This window comes from Microtus pennsylvanicus, chromosome 14, assembly GCF_037038515.1.
Source record: "Microtus pennsylvanicus isolate mMicPen1 chromosome 14, mMicPen1.hap1, whole genome shotgun sequence".
Taxonomy (NCBI): Eukaryota; Metazoa; Chordata; class Mammalia; order Rodentia; family Cricetidae; genus Microtus; species Microtus pennsylvanicus.
This window is the reverse complement of record NC_134592.1, coordinates 38,815,854-38,842,538: the sequence shown is the minus strand read 5'-3', so window position 1 is coordinate 38,842,538 and position 26,685 is coordinate 38,815,854. Positions and strand designations below refer to the sequence as shown.

At 50.5% G+C, this 26,685-nt stretch overlaps 1 protein-coding gene across 18 annotated transcripts in view; it reads left to right on the top strand.

Annotated features, from left to right (window-relative positions):
• Positions 1-562: 562 nt before the first annotated feature.
• Positions 563-26,685, top strand: part of Plekhg3 (pleckstrin homology and RhoGEF domain containing G3) — a 42,444-nt gene continuing 16,321 nt past the window's right edge. For 3 of the 18 annotated variants that reach the window (XM_075948847.1, XM_075948845.1, XM_075948846.1), the window contains exons 1-2: positions 14,068-14,168; positions 26,170-26,559. In XM_075948847.1, coding sequence (XP_075804962.1) covers positions 14,145-14,168; positions 26,170-26,559 — 414 coding nt within the window. In that variant the 5' untranslated portion in view covers positions 14,068-14,144. Of the gene's footprint in view, positions 847-13,771; positions 14,169-20,581; positions 20,659-26,169; positions 26,560-26,685 lie in introns of those variants that run through there. The other 15 variants (XM_075948858.1, XM_075948854.1, XM_075948857.1 and 12 more) reach the window with 11 other exon arrangements.

Below are 26,685 nucleotides of genomic sequence, written 5' to 3'. Positions count from 1 at the left end.
AGCGCCCCACCCAGCCCCAAGTTCTGCGCTTCTTATCTCTGTCTCGTCAGAAGGTAAGATTTTTTACAGCTGTAAAGAGCCGCCGAGACCTAGTTTCGGTGAGGAATTCGAGACGTGCCTTTCTGACTCAGTGGCCATGGTGACCTGCTCCAGTAAGGACCAGGACGTCCTTCATCTAGCCAGGTGCTTCTCCTGGGAAAGTCGAGGGGGCTGAACAGGTGTCCTCCCTAGTCGGAACCCAGTCTGGAGGTGTGGGCTGCCCTCTCCGTGAGGTCAGGCTGCTGACACTAGGGTAACCCTACCACGTGCGTCTTGGAATCCTGGAACTCCAGGTGACGGGGGATGGGGAGCGGCCAGCGGGACCCACACGGCCGGCCGCGCGCGTTAATCATTAGCCACACGGACGGCTGCCTCCAGCCCGAACCCCAGCTCGCACGCCGCGCCAGGAAGGTCCCCTGTGCCCCCACTGAGCCGCCAATTGCAGGATCGCAGCCCGCGAGCACAGTCTCCACCCACTGGAAACATTCCTGGTCCGCCCCTCCCTGGCTCCCTCCCTCCCTGCCTCCCTCAATCCCTCCCTCCCGCGGCTGCCTGGGCTCCGTTCGGCCGCAACTTCCTGCCGAGTGCTGGGGAACTGTGCGCGTTTCGGGGACCCCCGAAGTTCTGTGCTCGTAGCGGGAAGAAGCTGGGACTTCGGGACGGCCAGCCGTGGGCGGGAGTGGCCAGCAGCTCCAGTCGCTTCCGAGAGCGACTTTCAAACTCGCGCCCGCTTTGCGGCGCCACCTGGGCAGCTCCGCGTTCCCTGCGCGTCGCGAGCCGGCAAGCCGGCGGGGTGGCCACCGCTCGGTGAGTGTCCCCAGGTTTGCCCCTCTCCCTTTGCCCGTGTGCGATCGGTGGCACTCTTCGGGGTGCCCCAGGCTAACCTGTGGGATGAGGACCTGGTCCAGGGCTTCCTCGGACGCACTCGGAGGAGGTTGGAGCGCGGGAAGGTCGTAAAGGGGAGTCACTTTTTGTCCCCACCCCGGAAACCAAAGGAGCAAAGGCTCGAGGTGGCTTCGCCGAGTTTGAAATCCGGGCAGCTCTCGACGTTCCCGCCACTCCATTCCCCTTGAGTGCACTGGCGCCAGTGAGTTAGTGCTTGCCCGGGACTGTGAGACCTTCTAGAAGGATTCGCCTATGGTCCCGTGAGCCCAGGAGTGCGTAGGCACTCAGCCTGTTCCGGGTTGGTGCCACACAGTGCTTGCTCCTGGGAATCTCAGTTGCCTATCAGGGCGGGTTAGAGTGGGTGCCAGAAACGGAGTGTCCAGGACCTGCAAGCCTAGAGCCCCTCTCTGGCTGCTCCTAACAGCCTAGTCCTCCCACACTTCCAACTGGTTTAGGTATTTGTACCCTGCTCCCAGACCTTCGATTTAAGAAGCTCGGGCCAGGCTTGCAAGCTTCAGTTAGTTGTTCAAGATGCTGCTTCGGTGGCAGCGTTTACTCTGGAGCTACTTTTGAAAACAAAGGGGGGAAAAAACCCCGGAACGAGCCATGGAATGGTTGTAGGGTGGAAAAAAGCGGCATTGTGGGGTGGTGTTGAAGATTGGGTAAGAGCATTCGTCTCAGTCACTCACTAAACTCTTGGTAGATCTAGGGGCTGTTAGGCTTCTCCGAGGCCCGCCCCCCCCCCAACCGACCGCCACCGTAGCACCTTACGGAGAACCCTAGTCTTGGGTTCCCGGTCTCCCAAGCCGTGCCTCTTCACACATGCCAGTCACGTGGCCCTTGCTCAAGAAATAATTAGCATGGAGAATAATGACAGTCCTGAGAGAGAGAGAGAGAGAGAGAGAGAGAGAGAGAGAGAGAGAGAGAGAGAGAGAGAGAGAGAGAGAAGATGCTTCCTGCTGTGTCTGGCCTTCGGAGAGTTCCTTTCTATCCCTCCTTTGCTAGACTGGAATCTTGGGTCATGAAAGCTCAGCATAAAAACCTAGGGACTAAACACCAGAAAGTCAACTCCTCTGTTACTATTATTCCTGTATGGTTCTGGGCTTAGACCTCACCTCCCATTTGTACGGGTACTCTTCACTTGCTGGCTGCTTCTGCTGGCCCTCCCCTGCCAGGCTTGTCCAAGTGATGCTGGGAATTGGGAATGAAGTGGGGGCCTTTCTCATCCCTCCACTTAGTCTGGGCTGATAAGGGTGGACTGTCTGTTTTAGAGCAGTGGCCCAGCCAGGAGAGTGGGAGCCCCACTGGACTGAGAGTGTAGTGAGTTTTTGCCGGAGGTTTAATGCTGACCCTATTGAGTTACAGCGAAGATGGATGGTGCTTTTTGCATACATAATTTGCCCATGGCCAGATCCTATTCTCTTCCCGGTTCGCTTATCTTTTCTGACTCAGTTTCCATACAGAGTACCTTTTTTTCCTTATAGGGGATGTGGTAACGATCAAAAGAAGCCCGTGTGAGAAGTACACCATACATTACTATAAAAAAAGAAACACTGTCTAGTGGCTACAAGGGGCCCCGTCAGTGTTTGCTGGATAGGCCCCATGCATCATAACACAGGACATCAGGAGCCGGTGGCAGGAGCTTACTCTCTGGCTCATAATATCTTAGCCTCAGAGTAAACATTGGCCTTACTAACTCCACTGCTATCTCAGGGTCACTGTGTTTACACCAGAACAGGCCAAAGGCCATGGCCTGCGAGATGACCAGTCCTGGGCGGGGAGACAGTGTGGGTCCCATATGTGAGGCCTGCTCGTTACTCCCACCCCGCCCTGAGAGCCCCATGCAGGCTTTGGTCCCCAGACGGGGAGGGTGCTACAAGCTGTGACAGGCCCTGGAGGGTTAATTGTGAAGTCTTTCTCTCTTGTGCTAGGGTGGGGGGGACTGTGGAGATGGGAGGCAGTTGCTTTTGCAGCTGCACTGAGGGCTGACTTCAGCCCAGCTATCCCGGGCCTTCCCTCTGGCCCAGGCCATTGCCCTGTCCCGCCTCTCCGGCCAGCTGCATGTCCACAGGCCTTTGTTCAAGAGCTATAGCCCGCCCCACTTATTACTCCCCCAGTTTCTAGAGGCCTTCAGGCAGGGGGTTTGGCAGCGAAGAATTACAACTGACAGTGGAAAAACCCTTCGGAAGTTCCCAGGGTCTGACAGACCTGGCAGGCTCATCCTGGGACCCCCATCCCTCCCCAGTACACACTCCTTCACTCTCCTTCCTCATCACTCCCTCCTTACACTCGAGTGTCTTATATCTATTTTATGCATTCACCCATTATTATTAGCATCTTCTAAGTGTGAATACTGGGCATTGGGGACACAGCAGTGAACAAAGTCTGGTTTTCAGTAATTGTGGAGCTGGATTCTACTAGGGGCAGCTGACAGAACACAAGATGTGTCATTGAAGCGTCTTGGAGAAAGTCAATGTGAACTGTCATGGAAGGCAGGGGACAGTTGTTCCCTAAGGAAGGGACTTTGGAGTCATTTAGCCAGGGGAGACATTTTCTACGCACTCTGGACGCCTGTCCCTTGAAACCCAGGTCGGCGTCCTGATGTGACATTTAAGATCGGGGGTTTGCAGTTGGATGGACCTGGATTTAAACCTTAGCTTGGCAGCTTCCTAACCCTGCAGCAATCTGTGGACTAACTCCTTTGAGTCTGTTTCTCACCTGTAAAACGGAGTTAGTCATCGCGCCTACCACATGTGGCATCGTGAGAATGAGCAATGAGATAACGCGTCTGCGGTGTTCTGCGAGCCCCGTGGAGCTATGCAGCCTGTTCTTTCTCTCGCCGAATTCCACAGACGGAGGTAGCAGTGATATTTCCTGCCAGTGCGCTCACCCTGGGTGAAAAGCTGTGCTTTAAGTGCTAGGATGGACGGGAATTCAAAAGGAGGGTAACTAGAAAGCTTGAGTCAATCTAGACCCTTATGGACGGCAGCCGGTTGGGGATGCAAGACTCCCATTGGATGTGTGCTGGCCACTGCCCCTCAGATAGATAGGGTGGCCTGTCTCGCTATGGAATTCCCCCTGTATCCAATCAGCTGATGAATCACACCTTTGTCTTTAGCCTCTTCACTTGGCCTCAGTCCTGGAGGTTCTCCGTCTGTCTGCATCTTCACGGCATAGATATGTTATATGGGGGTGGGGTGGGGAGTGGGTTAAGAATGGGGGCGTTAGGGAGTGGAAGGAGAGGGGTATACATTGTGAGTAGGCTGTTCAAGGAGAGTGTCCAAGGATGCCAGGGCAAGATAGAGGTTCTGAGGCACCCTGCAAAGACTTTGATAAGGGCTCTCCAGGGACCACAATGAGTTAAAAATGTAGAGGTCAATTTATGGGAGTCCTTCTACCACGAGGGTCCTGTGGATCAAGCTTAGTCCATTGGGATTGGTGGAAAATGCCTTTAGCCACTGAGCCATTTTGTTGGCCCAGAAATTAGCATAGCCTTGTGGTGTTATCTAGGCTGCCTTCTCTTTCCTGGGCTCCAGAAATTTCAACTCTCAGAATTGCAACTGGCTGGACTACAGAGAAGCCCAGGGTCAGGCGTGTGCAAATCTAAGCTGTCTCCGCCCAACCCACGTGATGAGTCTCTTCCCCTCTCTGCTAGAACCACCACCCTCTTCCAGAGAGGTTTAATCTAAAATGCTGTTGCCAAAGCTTGTGGCCAGCGGTTTCCTGGGGGCCCTGCTCCTGTGCAGGAAGTGGAAGATGGGCTGCGGAGGGGCCAGGCCTAGGGAAGTGGTTGTCAGCCAGACCACTCCTCCGAGGCCTTTGCAGGCACACACATGCACAGCCAGGCCCGCCCTGTGATGAAGGAACTTTTGGAGACTGTCAGTTGGTATAGAGCTTCAGAGGAAGTTAGAAAGAGGGCCCTGCGTAGCCCCAGGCATGTTTGTGACTTTGGTACCTTGAAGTCAGAAAGAAGGTCCAGTGATCCACAAGAGGCTATCCTGGAGATGCTAACCATTCCTCTGATGTCTGGGGACCAGCATGTCTTGCTAACTGGATATGGTTTGTTGGGTTCTTTTCCCCCTTTGAAACCGGATCTGACTGACCCAGAACTCTTTTCTTTATGCCCTAGGACATTTTCATCTTAAGCTTGCAGTGGTCCACTTCGCTTTGCGTCCCAAGCGCTGAGGTTTGTGCCGTCATGCCTGGCCTTGTTGGCTTGTTTTGATTAGAAGCTCTCTGAGAGCCAGAATAGGGCTTTGCTTATCCATGTCCTCATAAAGAACTGGGAATAGCAGAAAACATGACCTATGGGGCATGACTGACTGGTGCGGGGCTCCATCTGAGAGGAACCCTGGCTTGGGGGTCTCATCTGCTCCAGGACTGTGTGAAGAAAGCAGGGGTGGAGTCCACACTGGGTGAGTGAGCTGTTGCCATCTGAGAAAGCCAATTGAAAGGAGACCAATAGCTTGATAGCTGTTTTGGCCGGCATTTGGAGAGGATGCTTGTATTTAATGTCAAGGACTAGGAAGACCTCCTAGTCCATGATGAACAGCCTCAAGAGCCGAATGCAGAAACTGAACCGGGTTCTAGAAGGTGCTGGGTACATGCGGCTTTTTTTAGAAACAGAGTGAGAATCCTGGGAATTTCTCTGATGACTGCTGGACCCTGAGTTGAGATGGGAGAGAGGAATGGAGGAAAAAGACTTGAGGAAAAAAGTCACGTTTTTGGTGTGTGTGCATGTGCATGTGTGTGTGTGTTCAGAGGACAGCTTGTGGGAGTTCTTTTCTCTACCGTGTAGGACCTAGGAATTGAACTCACGTTGTCAGGTTTGGTGGCAGGTGCCTTTACCCAGGGAGACACTTATTTTCTTCTACTCTTGACCCCAAGGGGTTATCCTATGCTATCTTTGTATATGAATTCAGCAGGCTACTGGGACTGCTTAAAAATTCTTATGTTTTTAAAATTGACTCTGTTGTTTTTTAATCCCAGGCTAACATGGGACCTCCACATATGACTGGATAACCTTGAGCTTCAGGTCTTTCTCCACTTCCCCCATGCCTTGACTACAGGCACCCAGCACCATGTCTGGTTTATATGCTATGCTAGGGATTGAACACTAGGCAAGCACTCTGCCGACTGAGTCACAACTCCGGCTCTCCTACCCTCTTTAAAAATTTTGAGACAGGATGTTTCTATGTAGTCAGAATGGCTTTTATTTATTATTATTATCATCATCATAATCATCATTATTGTTTTTTCGAGACAGGATTTCTCTGTAGCTTTTGAGCCTGCCCTGGAGCTAGCTCTTGTAGACCAGGCTGGTCTTGAACTCACAGAGATCTGCCTGCCTCTGCCTCTCGAGTGCTGGGAATAAAGGCGTGTGTCACCACCGTCTGGCCTATTTATTTTTTTTAAAGCTAGGGGCTGGAGAGACGGCTCAGTGATTAAGAGCACCGGCTGTTCTTCCAGAGGACCTGGGTTTGATTCCTGTTTGGCGGCTCCAGTTGCGGAGGAGCGGATGCCCTCTTCTAGCCTCCACAGACGCTGCGCACCTGTGATGCACAGATGTCCATGCAGGCAGAGCACTTGTACACATGACAAAAGTAAATGAGCTTTAAAAAAAAAACCTCATAGCTTTTACTCTTACGGCTATGAAGACACTCCTCCCTCTCTCTCTTTCTGTCCCTATCTTGTCTTTCTCTTTCGTGTGTGTGTGTGTGTGTGTGTGTGTGTGTGTGTGTATAAACCAGAGACTTGAGCAACAGATGACAAATATTTATTGTAGGGAAAGGGGAACCAGTGTTCTTGCAGCCTCTATGTAGGTCGTTGCTACATCCCCAGTGTCTGCGTACGGTAGGATTACAGTAAATACTTGTCAGATAAGCGTGTGCTGCTCTGTGCTAAACCTCAGGAATGGAGGTTTCACCTTCACTTTTGTTTGTGTCTCTCTGATCTCCAGTCTGGCCTTGAACTCAGTCTTCCTGCCTCGTTCACCGTCCACCGAGTGTTGGGATTACAGATGTGAGCCACTATGCCTGGTTTACAAATGATTTGTTCTTGGCTTGAAGTGAGCGATCAGGACCTAAGATTCTAATTTTAACCTGACAAGGCAGTGATGCAGGCAGCCAGGTATTCTTGCAGCTTGCAAAGCATAAGGGAACGTGGAGTCGCTGGGACCCAGATTCCCAGGCCTGCTGCTGAGTTTACCGCCATGCAAACTGGGCCGGAAGAGGACAGCAAGGTGTACTTATAGATTTGAATACAGGTCCCATAATATCCCATGATACCACGCCCACCCAGCTGCTTGGCAACCTCCCTCACCGTCCTGTTCATCTGCTCATAGCCAGGGGTTGAGATACCTGTGAAATCCACACCAGCCTCCCCAGAGCCCGGTTCACTTCTCCCCCTAACCTGTGTCTTCTGTCGGAGCCCATTGCAGACAGATAGCAGTGGGAGCCCCGAGGAAGCCCGAAGAGAAAGGGAAGCCACTGTGGGCCAGCGAGTTGGCAATGAAAGCAGGCTGAAACAGAAACGCCAGGAAAGGCCGTGACTAACGGAAGGACCCAGGGTCATTTGTTTGCAGGGAATGGCTTGACACACCTTCCACCTGGGGCTCATTAGTGATGATGGACGCTTGGCTAGCAGCTGTGACCCTGACTCATGAAGAAAAGGCGAAACTGTGCACCCTTAACTCTGACTACGGTTAGGAGAGCAAGGAGGTGTAAAACATCATTTTGAAGATTCCCCAGTCGGGGCTGGAGAGATGCTGCTCTTCCTAGAGAACCCAGGTTCTGTTCCCAGCACCCTATGGCAGCTAACAACTGTCTCTGACTCCACACACAGACATGAAGGGAAAATACCAGTGCAAATAGAATAAAAATAAGTTTTGTTTTTTTTTTAATATTCCTAGTCAGATTGGTTGGGATGAGATGTTGAGAACTGGGTAGTGATCTCACAGCCCCCAAGTCCTTTCAAGGTCTGGTGAATTGCCCAGGATTGCTGTGCTGACACTTCAAAAAGATCAAATTTGAACTTTCCTTATCCTTTAAAACCTTTTTCTTTTCTTTTCTCTTTTTTGGTGGCATTGGAAGTGAGCCCAGGGTCCTCTGCCTGCTGGGAAAGCCAGCCATCTCCGCCACACCCTGAGCTCAGGATTTGAACTTCCTAATGACTCCCGAGCCCGGAGCTCTGAGCGCTCTCAGTGTTTTGAAACTGCAGGTGTGGTCTTTTGGACTCTTCTCTGTGCTGTCTTTGTGGGGCTGGGGCCCGGGGTTTGGGTTCAGTCGAGTTGGAATGAGTTCTCACTTGAGTTCCACAAAAACAGTCTGCCAGGTATCCCGGGGTGGTGCTTGCCTCTGTCAAGACAAGCACGCTTCCCAGGCATCTTCTGCACCTACTGGCATTTTCTGGGGGGGGGGGGGGGGGAATGACAGGGAGGAACTGCCCTCTCAACTATCCACAGGAATTCGCTCCTTTGTGTGGGTTCTGAGCTCTGCTGAGGATGCTGAACTGTGTGGTCTTGGCGCCTGATGATCCTACATAGTAGGTTTTCATACTTATTTCTCTCTTTTTTTCTTTTTGGTGTGTGGGGGGGTGGGTTTTAAGACATATTTCCTGTAGCTTTGGTGCCTGTCCTGGAGCTAGCTCTTGTAGACCAGGCTGGCCTTGAACTCACAGAGATCCGCCTGCCTCTGCCTCCCAAGTGCTGGGATTAAAGGTGTGCATCACTACCACCCGGCTTCTCATTTTTTTTTTTTCGAGACAGGGTTTCTCTGTGGTTTTGGAGCCTGTCCTGGAACTAGCTCTTGTAGACCAGGCTGGCCTCAAACTCACAGAGATCTGCCTGCCTCTGCCTCCCAAGTGCTGGGATTAAAGGCGTGTGCCACCACCGCCCGGCTCATTTTTTATAGGAATAAGATGTTAGAGATTTTTCCCACTTACTCCCATTTTAAATGTGCCTGGAATGTATTTTCTGGTTGCTGCTTTTGGGCCCTGGCAGGACAAGAAAGAGCTTTAGCATATGCACTGATGCCTGAGCTTTGCTCTGGATTTCATCATGGTCACAGACTGCTTCAAGAACCTTGTCTATAACCATGGTTAACCTTGGAAGATGCAAATGATTTTATTTTTTTTTCAACACTAGCCAACTCCCCCCCTCCCCCAAGGTCCGCCCTCCATTGCTTATTGGACGGTCTATACTACCGACTTGTCCTTAATGTTTTTTCTTTCTTTATTATTTAGAGTTTCATTGAGGTGTATTTCACATATATTAAAAGTCACCCATACACTGTGTATATAGTTCATTGATTTTTAGTATCGTCAGCAGAGTTGTGTGACTGTTGTTATCTAATTTTATAACATTATTATTACTTCCAGAAAAGACCTGTCTCCATAGCTGTCATTTCCCGTTTTCACCAGCCCCCGGTTCCAGGCGGCTACTGGAATACTTCCTGTTTCTCTAGAGTTGCCTATTCTGGGCAGGTTGTATAAGTCGAGTTTTATACTCTCTGTCTTTATGGTAGGTTTTCCTTTGCTGGGCTTCCACTTCATCAGTGACTCCTAACATGTGCCGTGTTGTAGAAAGTAATTCAGTTTTTATTGCTAAGTAACTCGGTATTAGGTGGATATATTACATTTTGTGTATTTATCAACCATCTCGTGGACATTTCTGCTTCAATTTTTTTTTTTGTTTATTTATATTTTGTTTTTTGAGACAGGGTTTCTCTGTGTAGCCTTGGCTGTTCTGGAACTCACTCTGTAGACCAGGCTGGCCTTGAACTCACAGAGCTCTGCTCCCCCCCAACCCCCTGCTGGGATTAAAGGCATGTACCACCACTCCTGGTGTCCTCTATGTGTGGCCCTCCCCATTTTAAAAAAACATTTATTTATGAGGCTGTTTCAGCTCTTTGGCTATTATGAGTAGTGCTGTTGCATGGGACCATAGCTCAGTGAGACTCAGTAGATGCACAAGACTCCTGGTTTGACCCATGGCATTGCCAATAAGTAAGTAAATTTTAAAAGTGAATAATGCAGCTGTGGACATTAGATTATGTAATGCAGAACCATCTTAGTGTGGGCATATGTTAATGATTTACCAAAGAGTAGGATTGTTGGGTCATATGGTAACCCTGTGTTTAATTAAAAAAAAACTTTGTGTATGAGTATGCGTGTGTGTGCATGTTCATGTGTGTGAGTGTGTGGAGGTCACACAACAACCTTGGATGTGGTTCCCTGTCTTTGACCTTGCTTAAGAAAGGGTCCCTTGTGCACTGCTGTGCACACTGAGCTGTCCCGTGCCTTCCTGGGAATTCGCCTGCCTCTGCTTCACTGTGACCTGCTTTCTCTAACAGGACCCCACCGATTAAACGGAATTATCTTGTTAAAAACCCATTGACTGTAAATGGAGTTTTATTTCTGTCCTCTCTATTCTGTGCTTCTGGCTCATGTCTTCTTATGACGGCTGTGCTTTCGAGGGAGCCTGGATAGGGAGCCCGAATCTGCAGATAAGTTTGTCAGTAGTTGCCAAAAAAGAGAACTGCCATTTTTAACAGTGTTAAATGCTCAATATGGATAGAATATGAATGACTCTCTGTTCATTTGATGCTCTTTAATTTCTTTCTTTTTTTCTTTCTTTCTTTTTTTGTGAGACAGGATTTCTGTGTAGTCCTGACTGTCTTGGCCTTCGCTCTGTAAATCGGGCTGGTCTCGAACTTAGAGACCTGCCTCCGCCTCCCAAGTGCCACTGCCCAGCTCCTTAATTTCTTTCAACAATATTCTAGTTCATGTATCAGTCTTGTACTTTTTTCTTTTGTATTTTATTATTTATTAAGTTATTATTTTTTTATTTTTTGAGACAAGGTCTCTCCACTTAGATCTGGCTGTTCTGAAACTCACTATGTAGACCAGGATGGCCTTGAACTCACAGAGATCCTCCTGCTTCTGGGGTTAAAGATGTGCTCACACACACACCCCACTTAAAGAACATTTATTTGTGGGGCTGGAGATATGGCTCAGTGGTTAAGAGACCTCCTGACTGCCCTTCCAGAGCTTCTGAGTTCAGTTTCTAACACCCTCATGGCTCCTCACAGCCATCTACAACTATAGTCTCATGGAAACCGGTGCCCTCTGTTGGTGTTCATACATGTAGACACAACATCCATACACTTAAAATACATACACCAATAAATCTAAAAAAAAAATTGTTTTTTGGGTTGAGGTCAGAGGACAACCGACGTTCCCTCCTTCTCCATAGGGTCCAGGGACCTGAACTCTGGTGTTTGTGTGCTGAGCCATCTCTCTACCTTGGGTTGTTGTCTTTTTACGTTTCCAGATTGACATTATTGTATAGGAACAGATCTTATTGTGTGCCGTGTGTTGTGTGTCTGTGGAGGCCAGAAGAGGGTGTCAGATATCCTGGAGATGGCTGCCCATGCTGAGTGCTGGGACGACCAGGAAGTGCTCTTAACCGCTGAGCCTTTGCTCAGATCCTTTGTAGATTTTAGAAAGAAGGTCTCGCTGTATAGCCCAGGCTGGCCTGGGACTTACTCTGTAGCACAGATGGTTTTTTAGCACAGCCCTCCCACCCCCCAGTTGCTGCCTCCTAAGTGTTGGGATTATTAGAATTGATTTTGTGTCCTGTTGCATTGTTGAAATCTTTTACTGGACTTTGTGTATCATGCCATCCAGAAAGAGATAATTTGACTTTTTACAGTCTGAGTCTTTCTTATTTATGTTTTTGACCTTGATAACACAGTTCAACAGAATCAGAATAACTTGGGGAATGTTGGTCCCTTTCCTATTTTTTTTTGACGTTCGTAAATAATTGGTATGGTTTCTTTAAATGTTTGCCACAATTTACCATTGAAGCCCTCTCGTCCTGGACTTTCATTTTAATTTTTAAAATTACAAATTGCTATCCGTCTCGTCAGAGTCTGTTCCTCCTGGACCCATCAGTAGTTCGTGTTGTTCTAGAGTTTGCATTGTTTATACTGTCTTATTCACTGGCATAGAGGAGTTGTCCGTAGTTTCTTATACTTTTCCTTTCTTTTTTTTCTTTTCTTTTGTTATTTTTTTGAGTCAGGGTTTCACTGTAGACCTGGCTGGCTTGGAATTTATTCTGTAAGTCGGGCTTTTATTTACTTTTTTACACTTACTTACTTATTTGTTTAGTGTGTGTGTGTGTGTGTCTGTGTTGGGGGTTATGCTCATGCTGCGGCCTGCATATGGAATTCTGAAGATAACTTCCAGCAGCTGGTTCTTGTGCAACTGTGTGGGTCCCAGAGATAAGCTCAGGTCATCGGGCTTTAGCAGAAAATGCTACTCATGGGGTCATCCTGCCAGCCCCTTGCAATCATGGGATGCCGAGAGATGGGCACTTAAGCAAGATAATTTTACAAATCTGTATTTACTGGTGGTGATTAGGTCTGGGCGGCTCACGAGTGGGAGTGGATGGTTGAGGTGGGGTAGAGGAAAAGACCAGAAGGCTTCGCCCGTCTGGCTACTGTTTACTGTCTCTGTCTCAACAGTCACCTCAGAGACACCTCATCCACACCCCTCTACCTGCAAAGATCCCATCCCCCCAGTGACACTGTTTTTCCTGTTTTTTTCTTCTGCTTGGCACTTAGGACTGTACTGAAATCTATTAACTGTTTACTGGACTGGCCATCTGCCCCACGTCACCTGAGTTTTTCAAGAAGCATTGCTGGTGTTGCTGGCTGCTGTCCCTTGCACTAGCATACTATTTATTCTGTGATCAGACATGAGGGATCCCCTACCTTTGCTGAGAGACCGATTCCTGGGCCTCCCACATGCCAGGCAAGCATTCTACCACTGGGAGGTTTTTCAGTCTTGATTCTGTAGCCTCAGCTGGGCTGAGTATGGCCAGGTAGCAGGCAGGTGAGCAACACCCCCACCCCGCCTGCCTTCCCAAGCCTATCTCTGTCTCCTCCGCCAGGAGGATACCTCTTGCCTTTCTTCACCACAGTCACCCACAAAATGCCGTCCCTCTCCACATTGCCCACACACATCAGCCACCTTCTGGTAATTCCTTACACGGCTGCCAGCACAATTGACAAGACCCGGAGAACATGAAGGGCGCAAACCTGGAAGACCCAGACTTGCCACCTGTGGTTTTATAGCAGGGTGCATGCAGAAGCACCTCAGGATTCTTGTCCCTCACGAGTGCAGATCACCCCCACCCCCAGCCACAGAGTGTGTGGGCAGAAGAACGACACTCTTTTGTGTTTGGTCTTCTGCTGGTCTCACAAGTGCTTTCTGTCTGTTATCAATTCCCAGGTGATTTTGTCTGGGCCTCTTTCTGGGGTTGTCACACTGTGTGGGAACTTTCCCCCAGTGAAATGAAAACTTTTTGAAGGAGCAGGAAAAAAAAATATCCCGTGGGGGGACCTGAGGGGACAGTCTACCCGGGTTCCTTTTAGGCTCTGACTCCTGGGTCCTGTGTATGAGGAGGGGGAGGCGTGTGTTGCTTCTGAATGGATTGCCCTGGGATCTGGAGTCCAGCAAACCCCGGCTCCCCACTTCCCTAGCTGCATGGTCTTGAGTGGAGGAGTGTTGTGGGGTGTAGCGAACGGTGCCTGTACGCCCTCAGGAGATTTTAGTTCTGTGTCTGGGTACAGCCCGCGCCTCAGTTTCCCTGACCTGGATAATATTGACGCCTTCTGTTCCACCCTCCAGCTTGCTGTGGTGCGGACAGAGGGTTAATAGCCTTGGGCTGTCACGGCCTGAGTGGGGGAAGGTGCCCCATAAATGGAGCATTGTTGTGTTGGTGACTGATCTGGCTTTGTTTGAGTCTTCAGTGTTTGACTTCCTGCATTTTAGTATCCCATGTGCTTAGTCTCTGGAGATATTTGTGGCCCTAGGCTGCATGGTGCTTACCCCCTGGGGCTGTGGCCCCGGTCCTCACCCATTGGGAACCTGCTGAGTTGTGGTGGGAAGCTGCATTTCCTTGGTGGCTCCTCCCCCCAGCAATCTGGAATGAGAGAAATGTAGCAAGTATGACCCACACGCGGAACTGGATCTGAATAGGACGTTTATTGAAGAGGTTTCACGGGAGGCAGCGGGCACTTTAATTCCCAAGGCTGTTGGTGGCAGTTTGCTGCTCGCCCAGCCCGAGCCTGTTAACTGCTGGACTGCCGTACTCCCGGAGAGAATGCAGCTCCCTAGCCCCTGGCCACCTTCCCAGTGCTTCTCTTTGTGTTGGGATGGGAGCCCTTTTGAGGAAAGCGGTAGGTACCCTCTGGGGCCAGGCCAAGGGGGTCCGAGTGGGCTGTAGGTGGGACTCTGGGAATCTAAGCCTTGCCTGGCAACCTCTGGGGCTTGTGAACAGCCACAGGTTTGGGACAGAAGGCAGAGTCTCCCCCGGAGGTTCAGAAATGGAGGGCCATACCTGGTTCAGGGGTAGATGGGTGGCCCCTCTTTACCTTGCCCTGGGTGCTTCCAGTAGGTTTGGTCTTGTGACTGGGAAACAGGCAGACAATCCTGCAGCGTTTGGAGCGCTTTACTTGGGAACTTCCGTGGTGTCTCCTCCAAACATTCACAGTTGGTGGGAGGGGTGATCCGACCGCCCTCATACCCGTACACATGACATGCATACTGGGGAAAGCATAGCTAATTCCTCACTTCTTCCTGAAGTTTCCTTTGCCCAGAATCCACAGGGAGGAGGTTTATTTTGGATGAAATCAAGTGGTACCATTAGTAGAGGAGGTGAGAAGTGGGTCCTAGATACCCTGAAGGGTACCAGGCCGGATGGGGCCAGCACCTCTTTTGCATAATAGCTCTGGGCAGCAGGTGCAGGGAGCTGGGGTAGAGACCCTTGCTTGGACATCACTATCTCCCTTGGGTATCAAGGCCTCTCTCTTCACGGAGTAGACTGCCACGGGGCTGTGCCTCACCTTGCCCGGTGTCCTGCGTGGCCTCTGGGGTTTGGCGACAGGTAAGGGAGCTGTCGAAATTCTGGTCTTTGTGTGCTCTTTACTAAGGGAGAAGGCTCCTCTCTTAGACTGGAAACTGGTTGGATGAGTTCCCTTAGTCCTCTCTGGCTGAGGCCTCTTAGCCAGGATGTGAGGGACTGGGGGATGGGAGTGGAGGGGTTCGTCTGGGGCTGCAGCTCTGCATGGTAGGAAAGTGTGTGAGGTCACACTTGTGTGTGAGTCCCTAGGGCCTGCCTTGGAAAAGCCACTCCCCTAACCCTGTGCTTGGATCCTAAGGCCCCTGGTGGAAGCCCAGGAGAAGGAAGAGGGTGGGTTGTGGAGGAGCCAGGGTGAGGAAGTTGATGGTTTAACTAACTGCATCCTTCTGGAAGGAGTTTGTTAGAATTTGGAGGGAGCCGAGACTGGGGGAGATACACTGCTGGCAGCCTTACCCCCAGTTCTGACGTGTGGGAAAGGAAGGTGGCGCGTGGTGGGGGGTGACCCCCCAGATGTTAAGATTCATATGGACCCTTCCTCAGCCCAGAAGAGGGTTCTGGGCCTCTACTGCCAAAGGGAGACTCCCTCCCAGCTACTACCTGGAATCTCAGTGGCTGGTCCCCGTTGGTAGTGGCCTCAGGTTGTAAGGGATTGTGTCAGGTGATAGAGTCCCTTTGTAGTCTATCCTCTTTGAGATAGGGTCTCATAGCCCAGTCTAGACTCAAGCTCCCTATGTAGCTAAGGGTGGCTTTTAACTTCCCATCTTCCTGCTCCTACCTCTGGTTTTATGTGTTTCTCCATCTCAAACCCAGGCTTTCCTGACAGGCAAGCCGTTGAGCACTGAGCTACATCCTAGCCCTTCTTCGTGCTTTCAGAAACACCTAATTTATGCATTGCATCATGCCGCCTTGATCTTAGATCACACATCTTCCCCGCTGCGTGCATGCGAGTATTTCTTGCTCCTTTTTAGACGGTGCTCTCTCTGCCGTCCCCTCCCCCTTTGCTTTCTTCTAGAAATCCGCTGTGGAAAGTCAGCAGGTCCTCCTGGGCCTCTGCATTCTTTTCGGAACCCTTCTTGGTCCTGGGACACCCGTAGCTGCCGTCTGCATCCTAGATGGTGTTTTTTTTTAGTGCATATTCTCACGCCTCGTCTCCCGAGCCTGTTTGCACCTGTCCTGGTGTTTGATCTTCCAGACCTGCCCTAGTAGTCCTTTTCCCACAAAACAATTCAGATGCCCCTAGGATGCACAGGATCCCAGGCCTTTCTCTGGAGCTGACTTTCATTGACCCTTTCAGATCTCTTCATCTGGCTTAGTCATCAGTGGTGACTCAGCCAGAATGTCACCTTTTCCTGCAAAGCTTGCGGGTCCCAGGCACACTTGGCCTTCTCTAAGCAGCTTTTGTGTCTTCATTGTTCATTTCTGTGCTAGCTCTCAAGGCATTGTTATGTAGATGATCTGCATACATGCCTTTTCTCCTTTTAGAGTTCAAGTTCTTCAAAGGCAGGGTAGTGTGTCGTTCATTTTAGTGTCTCCAGGGCCTAGCATCACGCTCAGAAGTGTTGAGTTCCTAAGCTGGAGGCTTCTGGAGCTCCCCGGCAGCTCATAAACTCCACTCTCTGGATTTTTGTTTTGTCTTCATGATACAAGGCCTTGAACCTGAGACCTGTAGCATGCTAGCAAGCCCTCCACCTAGCTGTCCCCTAGTCCTAGCCCATGCTGCCACTTCACCCTCTTTTGGTAATAGAAGGAGCTCTTGTGAGTTGGGTCTGTGTGCGATACATTGTTACAGTAGGTACTGAATAAAAACTTGGTGAGTGAGTGAAATCTGAATTAGGAAGGAAGGGCAGCTATCATTATCTCTGAGGAGGGTACATCCTTGTATCTCTTGGAGGTACATCCAGTGTGTTGGGGACACAGTTAGGGCCCCTTCAGAGGCGTCTTAGTTACGGTTCTGTTGTTGTGAAGAGACACCATACCCAACACAGTTTATAGTAGAGAAGCGTTTAATTGGGGGCTGGCTTACAGTTCCAGAGGGTGAGTCCGTGACCATATGGTGGAGAACACGGCTGTAAGCAGGTGGGCAGGCAGGCAAGTGGGCGGGGCACTAGGTGTAAGTTGAGAGCTTACTTCTGATTTATAGGTCTGAGGTGGGATGGGTAAAGGCTGGGCCTGGCCTGGGTTTTTGAAACCTCAAAGCCCACCCCCAGCGACACACCTCCTCCAACAAAGGCCACACCTCCTAATCCTTCGTAAACAAATCTACCAACTGTGAACCAAGCATTCAATGTCTGAGCCTCTTGGGGGCCATTCTCACCCAAACCACTGCAGCTGGCGGCAGTCCTGGGCTCTTTTGTATTCTTCTTTCTGTTTGCTATTCTCTGTGACTCAGGAACACTGGCTGTCTTCTTTGCTGCGTTGACTTTTGTCCCCTGTCCTAACGCTCCACCTGAAGCTGTGCTTAAAAGCCAGGGACTAGCGTGAAGGATGGGATTGGTTGGTCGCTTATTTGTGCTTTTGCTCCTACAAAGCTTTGACTGTCCTGTTGGACTGGTGGTTCCCCAGGACCCAGCCGTCTCACCCTATGGGATGCTGAGGAATGTGTCCTGCTGCGATAGCCCTAGGACTTTCCCTGACCTGTGCTTGTTGGTGCTGGCTATCAGTCAAACTGCTCTTGCGAGGTTATGAGATCATGGTCTGAACTGTGTTGGGACCATAGACGGGTAAACACTGGTTTAGTGGGATGGGATAGCACAGGCTGATTCACAGAGTTTGACTTGAACCTTTATTGTTCTTATTTTACATTTATTTATTTTGCACGCACATGTGTGTTCCAGGGATTGAACTCACTGTCATTTGGCTTGGTGGCAAAGCCTTTACCTGCTGAGACATAGTTTGAGATATGGGTGGGTAAAAAATGAGGTCTAAGGCAGAAAAATATTTCATCCTGGTGCTTTTGGGGCTAGTGTTTTCCCTCAGGTTCTTGGTTGGGCTCCTGTATGCTGATGTGCAGGTTGCCTGCGTACTCCAGTCTTGGTGACAGTCAGTGAGGTTGACAGTATTGTAACCACTTTGCTGCTGGACAATTGAAAGCCACATATAGTTGTGGGAAAGTAGAGGACCTAGACTTCAAATCAGGTCTACCCAGTTCCAAGACCCGTGGTATAAATTCAGTGCGTTTTAACCTGTTTCATGCACGCATCATCTCTTTGCTGCTGAGAACTCTGCTGGTCACAGTAGATTCCCGCTGTGCGTCTCCTGTGCCTTTGAAGCCATCTCAGGTGCTGATGCTGTAGCTCTGAAGGTGTGGCTCCTTTTCTCCTTTTGTAGTTAGTTCCCTATCGCCCTATTCTAGGCCTCAAAGCAAGCAGCTTCCCAAATGGGGGTGGGGTGGGGGGCACAACGACTAATAACATGGGTAATTTTTCAGGACTGGGTTTTGAAGTCATGTTCTTGAAGTTTGCTAATAAGTAGTACTGGTTGTACTTGAGTGCCGTGTGTGTGTGTGTGTGTGTGTGTGTGTGTGTGTGTGTGTGTGTGTGTGTAAATACTAGATACTAGAGATTGAACCCAGGACTTAGTACATGTTAGGCAAGTGCTCTACCAATTAGTGACATCCCCAGCCCCACCTGATCCCTTTAAATCTAGAGATGAGGGGTGGGAGAGAACCTCAGTGGTTAAGAACTGCTGACTTGGGTTCAGTTTCCAGCACCCACATGGTGGCTCACAACCATCTGTAACCCTAGTTCCAGGGGATCCAATGCCCTCTTCTGGACTCCATGGGCACCAGTTACGCAGGTGGTGCACAGACATACATTCCGGCAAACCACACATACACATAAAATCAAAATACAAAACAATAATAACAACAACAACAATGAAAAACCAAAACAAAACATTTTTAAACATAGAGATGAGGGAAGTGGTGGCTTCCGAGCACTTGAAATAGGTTTGCAGTTGCCTCTAGCACGGACTTCTGGGACCTTGGCTGCTTCCAAGGCCTTGCCTGCTTCCTCTCCTGCTACTTTGTATCTTTTTCTGTAAATGGCAAGATTTGCCAGAAGCTGTAACTGACTAACCCCAACAGTGAGCAAAAGTATCTACCTTCCTCTGGGTGAGTGAAATATCTTGATAGGTTGCTTTTATATATATATATATTTTTTTTTTGAGGGGGGATATTTATAGGGAGGCCTTATCATTGCAGTCCTATGTCTAGACTTGACTGCTCTCGCCTTTCCTCCAGTCTTTTATGACTGATTGCTGAGTCTGTGGCATGGCAGGGCAGCCTCTGCCGGGCCAAGTATGACGAGGTTGCCGGGGTGAACCATCAGTCACTGGTGCTGGCTGTCTTGGCTCCTGGGACTCTTGCTGGCGGTGACTAATGTTGAGTCCTTCCAGGAGGAACTAGCTTAGGTCTCAATCTCAAGCACAGTGTAGTTGTTTCTTGACTGTGGGAACGGTGAGAGGTGTTCTAGGTCTGGTCTTGCAGCTCTCCCAGTGGGCATTCAGACTTAGTCCAGAAGAAACGCTTGCATCTGTCAACCTCATGGATCAATGTGTCAAGTGATACCCAGGATCATTAGAGTGGAAAGAAGCACAATAGCTTCCTATTCTGCTGTAACACACACACACACACACACACACACACACACACACACACACACACACACTCACACACACACACTTTTTTTTTAGCATTTAAACTTTGCTTTAGATTTGTTTCTTTTTATGTGTATGAGTGTTTTGCCTGAATGTATGTACGAGGTCACCACACGGGTGCTGGGAACTGAACCTGGGTCCTCTGTACAAGCAAGTGTTCTTAACCACTGAACTATCTCTCCACCGCAGTCCTCCAGTCTTCAAGTTAGGGAGGATAGAATTTACTCTGGGCCCATGGGTGTTCGGAGCTGCTGCCCTCTGACTCACGGTCAAAGAGAGCAGGGTCGCATCTCTCCACAGACTTCTGACTCGGGCTTCTGCTGCCTGCCTTTTATGATTGTGCTGGGCTCACTCCGATAATCCAAGGTCGTCTCCCTTCCTCAGAATCCTTTATTTGATCACGGTGTGAAGTACGTTTAGGTGCTACAGGTTCCAAGGATTGGGGTGAGGATGTTTTCGGTGGGGCACAGTACATTGGGAGGGATTAGAAATGGTTGAAGCAGAGTGATTCTGAAAGCAAGCAGTGGTTGGCCTAGTGTAGAGGGAGGGGGTCGGGGGACTTCCCAGTATGAGAAAAAGCATCTTAAACACAGGCTTAGGTTGTGGGGGGAGGGGCAGTAGGAAGTAGGAGAGTGTTCCTCCCTCTGAATCCCATTGCCAGGGGCTTTCCTTCCCTTCCAAGGCCAAGCTGAGTTTTCTGGACTCCCACCAGGAGTCCCAGACAGGCCTTCTCTGGAATTCAGGTGGGAGTACCCCCACTGACATGGCAACCAGTCCTGTCCTTCCTAGCAACCATGGTCTTGCTGCCTCTCATTCAGCCAAGGGCTGCTGCTGCTCTTGGGTGGTGGGAAAATGAGTTTGAGCCAGCTGGGCTGGGTTTGGGTGGCCCAGAAACCCCGGTCACACTGTTCACACAACCTCTCCAGAACACATTGCTCACATTGAACACAATCACTCCCCAGAGAGTGTTGCGGGGACTCAGGGCTCTTGAGTCTCTAGGAGGCGTGGAATGGACCCATGAGCAATACACTGGGGATAGTGGCAGAGAGCCACACCTCCTCAGAGCCCTCCCTCCCTCGAGAACCTTGGAGGGGTGTGTGTAGCTTTAAGAACAGACCGGCAAAAGCGAGGCTTCTGGGAACACTTAGGAAGTAAGTATGATGCAGGGGTATGCTGAGCTGTGGGGAGAGCACAGCCCAGCGGTTTGTGGAGCTTGCTTGAGACCTCAGAGGAAGTTTGTGTTGCTCCTTGCCCTGTTTGAATGGAAAAGTTGTGCCTGTTCTCTGTGGCTTCCTCCTGGCACCCTCTAGGGAAGTTCTGAAAGTGGGATTGGGGTTGCTCTGGGGAAGATCAAAGGTCCTTTGGCTACCCCAATCTTGAGAGTTTGGAATGGGAGGCCCAGAAGGCCAGTGGATGGAGGCTGTATTGCCATCTCTGGGGAAGGACTGCCATCTTTGTGCAAAGGGGGCCACAGGGACCAGTTACCTTTGGAACCCCATTCCTACCCCTTTTCTTGGGGCTGCTGGGTAGGCGTGGTGCTGTGGGGCTTCAGCTCTTGGGTGTTGGGTGAAGGGCAATAGGTGAAAGGGTGAGGTGAGCCAGAATATGTTCAGGGAGTCTCCAACATCTCCACCTGCCAGACTTGGGGTTTGTGCCAGCGTGCTCTTCCCCTCTCCTGCCTTCTCCGCTTACCTGCCAGAGATGGGCTGAGGGAATGTGGCCAGTTCTTGGGGGTTTCTCCAGGACCTTCAACAAGAGAGTTCCAGAAGCCTCCAGGGGGTTCTTTGGGGGGATCTTTTGTGGAGGGAAGAATGGGTCTTAATTCCCTCAGTGAGAGGAGGCCTGAGGACAACACAAGAGACACTGGCTATGTCTGGGGACCTGGGGGTATCCCCCTTTGGGTCACATTGAGGGCACAGTACTGAGGCATAGTTGGAAGGGAAAGGTGTGGGACTTGGCTCCAGTTTACTGCTGGGAATCCAAGGACCTGTTGCAGCCTGCCTGCCTCCTTGCCTGGGGAGCCCGGGGAAGGTCCTTGGGAGGCGGAGAATACACTTTACATATGTGTGCATGGAGGAAGGGAGTAGATACATTTTAATTTAGATAGAGAAGGAGAGGAGGAAGTGGAAGGAAGGGAGGAAAGGTGGGTTTCTCTTCCTGTCCCTGGATTCTTTGGGGGAATGTCTCAAAGGGCTTCATAGTGTACGGTTTGAGAGTCGGTTCCCTGGAAGGTTGGTTTAAGGATTGGTGACAGGGATGAATCGTGCGGAAAGATGAACTTGGCCTCTGCAGGAGACATCTGGAGGCTTGGCTGGGGACGGGTGGGCTTGACTCTTGACTGCTGCCTTCTTCAGAGGCAAGTTTAGTTTAAGCCTGGCAATGGTGGTGCATACCTTTAATCCCAACACTTAGGAGGCAGAGGCAACCAGATCTACTAAGTTCGAGGCCAGCCTGGTCTACAGAGCGAGTTCTAGGACTACATAGAGAAACCCTGTCTCAAAAAACAAAAACAGAACAGACAAGGTTGAGGAACCAAATGCTTGTCCTGGTTTAGGGTGACTCTTGCATGGTGGGTACTGCTCATCGGGTAGGAAGGAAGGACAGGCTGCCCTGCCCAAGGGAGCATTTGGGTAAGATCTGGCCTAGGAGCCTGCACTGTACACACAGCAGTGACGTGGGGTGGCCAGCCTGACCATCCGCTCTTGAATCCTGCTCTAACATACTCAACACCACTTGGGGTTCTTTGAACCCTTTGTGGCCTCCTGCCTAGGAGAGGGGACCTTGTATCATGCGTAGGACCCTAGATCACAGCAGTATCATCTGAGACATGGAACATCTGATCCCGGGAATCCTTTGCTCACTGCCTACCTGTGGCCCATGACCCCTTGATCCAGAGTCTGTATTGTTCCAATGCTAGAGTGATTGTCAGAGGCCATCCACATGGTGCAGATCCAGACAAGCCTTCTCAGCCCTTTGGATGGTCACCATGCTCTTGTAGCTTATCCTACATCAAAGCCCTGGAAACCAGAGGCCATGACTAATGCATCTGTTACGGCCCTGACAGGTGTGAGGTCCTTTAGGGAGGTAGCGGCTGTGAGAGTGTGGCGGCTGGAGTCCACATGCTCAAGTCTGGTGGGCTCCACGCTGCATCTGTACAAGGGCACTCAGAATAGCACCCACTGCACGGTGTTGTTAGGGATAGGTCAGACTCAGTGCCCTGCAGCTCTTGGACCATTGAGCAAGTGACTGATCTGTTTTGTTTCGGCTCTGGGGGATTCAGGCAGGTACTTTCTGCTTTCAACAGGACAGCTGGCTTTGCAAACAGGTAGCTGTATTTAACTAAAGAAGTGGGGTCCCTACGAGTGGCTCTCAGAAGGTTCCTTTCATAGAGTAAACCCCTGATAGTGTGTGCGTGTGGGGATAAGGTAAGGCTGTAAGGCTTATGACCTTACTGGCTGTGACATCCTTTGGGGACTTGGGTCTCTTCCGTTTAGCCTCCCCAAAGGAGCTGACATGACCCCAGGGCTAATCTGGGAAAGATCTCAGGCCAGTAGTCTTTGCCTGGTTGTTTTTCCAGCTGGGACCGATGGAACTAGAGGTCAAGGTCAGGGTAGAGTTTGGGCCCAGTCTCCCTGCAGAAGGGTGCAGCTGGTTAGCATGAAGTCTTTGAGGGCAGGAGGAAGCAGCCCTGCGTGGTCCCCCTAAGGCTTAGCTTCCTGTGTCTAAGGCAGAGGCAAACACCAGCACCAATCCTAGAGCTGCCCTTGGTCCGTCACTTGTCACGTGATAGGCACCTTGCTCTGCATAAAATCCCTTAGCTGAGACACAGGGCCAAAATGCTGACTGTGAGAAGGGCCTGACTGGTTAGTGTTGACCCATAAGTGGGTCTGAACACGCTCAACTTTTATCTTAATAAAGCAACAGGCTGGGGATATGGCTCCATCGGTAGACTACTTGCCTAGCGTTCACAAAGCCTCGGGGTTGAGCCCCAGCACCCCATAAGTTAGGTCGGTGACTTGTTCCTGTAATCCCAGGAATCCGGAGATGCAGGCAGGAGGACCAGACGTTCAGGAACATCCTTGGGAGTTGGAAGCCAGCCTTGGGTATTAGAGACCCTGTCACAAAACGGAGAAAAAAACCTTGCCAAAAAAAAAGTCAACTTATTTGCCATTGCTACTCTCCAAACTGGTCCTGACGATCCCTGCTTGTGTAACTGTTAGCCCCGGGCAGAGGGCCTCAAGCTGGTCACAGTTACAGTGAGTTAACAGAAGAGAAAACTTGAGGCAACAAGAGTGCACAGCAGAGGCTTTCAGGTCTGCCGCTGATGGGGAGGCTTCTAGAGACGGGAAGGTCGAGAACGACGTGGAGTAGGTACGGAGGAGAAATGGCAGGCAGAGACGGCAACGTGTATAAAAGGCAGAGTCCATAGGCCCTGGTTTCCACATCAGGGTAGAGACACAAGAAAACAGGCTGGAGTGGCGACTGCATGTTATGGATCCTGTCGGCCAAGGCTGGTCTGGCAGCCTATGAGTTCTAGGGACAGTAAAGGTGAGAGAGGTCCCTGGGGTCCTCGCCTCCTCACCAAACTAATGACTCAGGTTCCTCCTCTTTTCCCTGCTCCTCCCCTGAGGAAATAGCAAGCCATGGAGGGTTCTGGCAGCTTTGGTCCCGTGGGTAGGTATGAGGTGTTCTCTCTGGAGTGGGTTGTGAGCAGTACCATCTGCTCAGGGAATAAAGTTCACCTGTGACTGTGTTTGCCTCACCTGGGTGCAGCTTCCTGCCTTCTATGCCGCTTTGCCCAGCCGTGCTGAGGGAAGACTCAGCTGTTGCTCAGCCCTGGGGAATTTCCTGGTGTGGCTGAGTCAGGGACCGCCTGCCTACACCCGGTGCCTGGGAGTGGGACAAGGGGTAAAACTGGCTCATTCTTTGCCGTCCCCTTTCTTCCCGCTCAGTGCAGGTGGAGCCACTGGTGCTCCAAGATGTAGCAATTTTTCGGAGAGTATTACATGCTGGTGTGACACTGTTGAGAGCCTGTGCTGGTGGAACGGCTCAGTGGGTGAAAGTGCCAGACCTGATGATGCGAATTTAATTGAAGACATGAAATTAATGGCGGCAGGAGAGAACCAACTTCCACAGGTTGTCCTCTGACCTCCACATGCACGCACACACACACAGACATAAATATATAAATACATTTTTTTTTTAAAAAAGCCAGCTTTTGCAGCTCTCGGGAGGCACAGGCAGGCGGATCTCTGTGAGTTCAAGGGCAGCCTGGTCTACAAGGGGCTAGTTTCCAGGACAGGCTCCAAAGCTGCAGAGAAAGCCTGTCTCGAAAAAACAAAAACAAAACAGCTTTTGGCTCATCCCTCTGCAACGACGGCCAGCATAGATAGGCAGGCACGCGGGATGCACATTCTGAGAGCTGCCCCTTATCATCATGTACTGATGATTTGTGGAATAGTCACTGTGCCGGGCTCCGAGGGCAGGCAGCAGGTTGCATCACCTTGAGGACATAGCTCTGGGGTACACTGTTATAGGTAAAGCCCCGAGAGGCCAAGCACTCTGCCCAAGTGGCAATGCTTGTTTGTCTAGTTTCCTTTCTGCATTTTTTGTTAATGATAGATTTTAGGTATGAAGCTGTGGCTAACCTGGAACTCCCTGGATGGCTGAGGATGACTTTGAACTTCTGATGTTCTTGCCTCTAAGTAGTACTGGGATGACAGGGGTGGGCCACCATGCCGGTAGGTTGCTTTTTGTTTTTGAGACAGGGTTTCTCTGTATATCTCTGGCTGTCCTGTAACTAACTCTGTAGACCAGGCTGGCCTCAAATTCACATCCGCCTGTCTCCACCTCCCGAGTGCTGAGATTAAAGGCATGCACCACCACCACCCAGCCATACCTGGTTTTAAGTGATGCTAAGAATTGAATTTAACGACCTCGTGCATGCTAGGTGAGTGCGTTATCAACTGAGCTATATTCTCAGTCCCTAGGACTGCGTTTTGAGTTCTTTAGAAGGTACCGTAGACCCTCTCTGCTCTTCTGAGAACTTACTGTCTCCTAGTGTAGACCATGTATCTCCACCCTGGGGAAGATAGAGGCTGAGCTGCTGAGATCCAGAAAGGATGTAGCTTGAGCATCCTTGCCAGTCAGTATTCCTATTTTGAGGGAATGGCTTTTCTCGATGTTTAGACTTTTTTTTTTTGTATTGTTTGTTAAATTACCTCCATTCATTTATTTGGGAGGCGGTGCGCAAGCTGAGGCACACACTTGGAGGTCAGAGGTCACCTTGCAGGGTGTCGGTTCTCTTTTCTCACCTTGTGTGTCTCAGACATGGAGCTCAGGTTGCCAGACCTGGTGGCAAGAGCCTCTACTAGCTATGTCATCTCACTGACCTTATTTTTAAAAGTTGTGGTAAAATATATAAAAGTTAATGTTTACCATCTTAACCATTCGTAAATGTGGTTCAGTGACATTAAGTCCCTTCATGTCGTCCCCACATCACTATCCGTTCTGGAGCTGTTTTCATCTTCTCAAACTGGACTTTGTACCTGCTATCAGTGACTTCCCATTGTGTGCCCTCCCTGTCTCCAGCAACCTCCCTTCCTCTTTCGGATTCTGTAGCTACTCAGAATTTGACCCTCCATCTGTCTGTTTTATTCCAGAATCTCCCCGAGGTGACAATCCCGGGCAGCGATGCCAGGATGCCCGTCTCCACTGCCCTCCACCAAGATGGCAGCCAGGAGCGTCCACCCAGCCTAATGTCCACCACTTCCTCATCTGGCTCCTCCCGTGACAGCCACAGTGCCATGGAGGAGCCCACCAGCTCCGAGGCTTCAGCCCAGAATGGGACAGGCTCCCCTTGGGGCCGGCACGTCCCCAATAGCAACAACAACTCCAGCGGCTGGCTGAACATGAAGGGACCCCTCTCCCCTTTCAACGGCCGTGCAGGGACAAGTCCTGCCCACCACAAGCTCAGCTACCTGGGCCGGGTGGTGCGAGAGATTGTGGAGACAGAGCGCATGTATGTACAGGACCTGCGGAGTATTGTGGAGGTGAGTGCTGAGGCTGGGAGGGGCTGGGCATCTCTTCAGTGGCCCAACTCTTAAGTACAACCTGACTCCGCCCCAGGATGGAAGGCTCCCCCTGGACATCTCTGTTCTGTATATCTGCCTCCCATG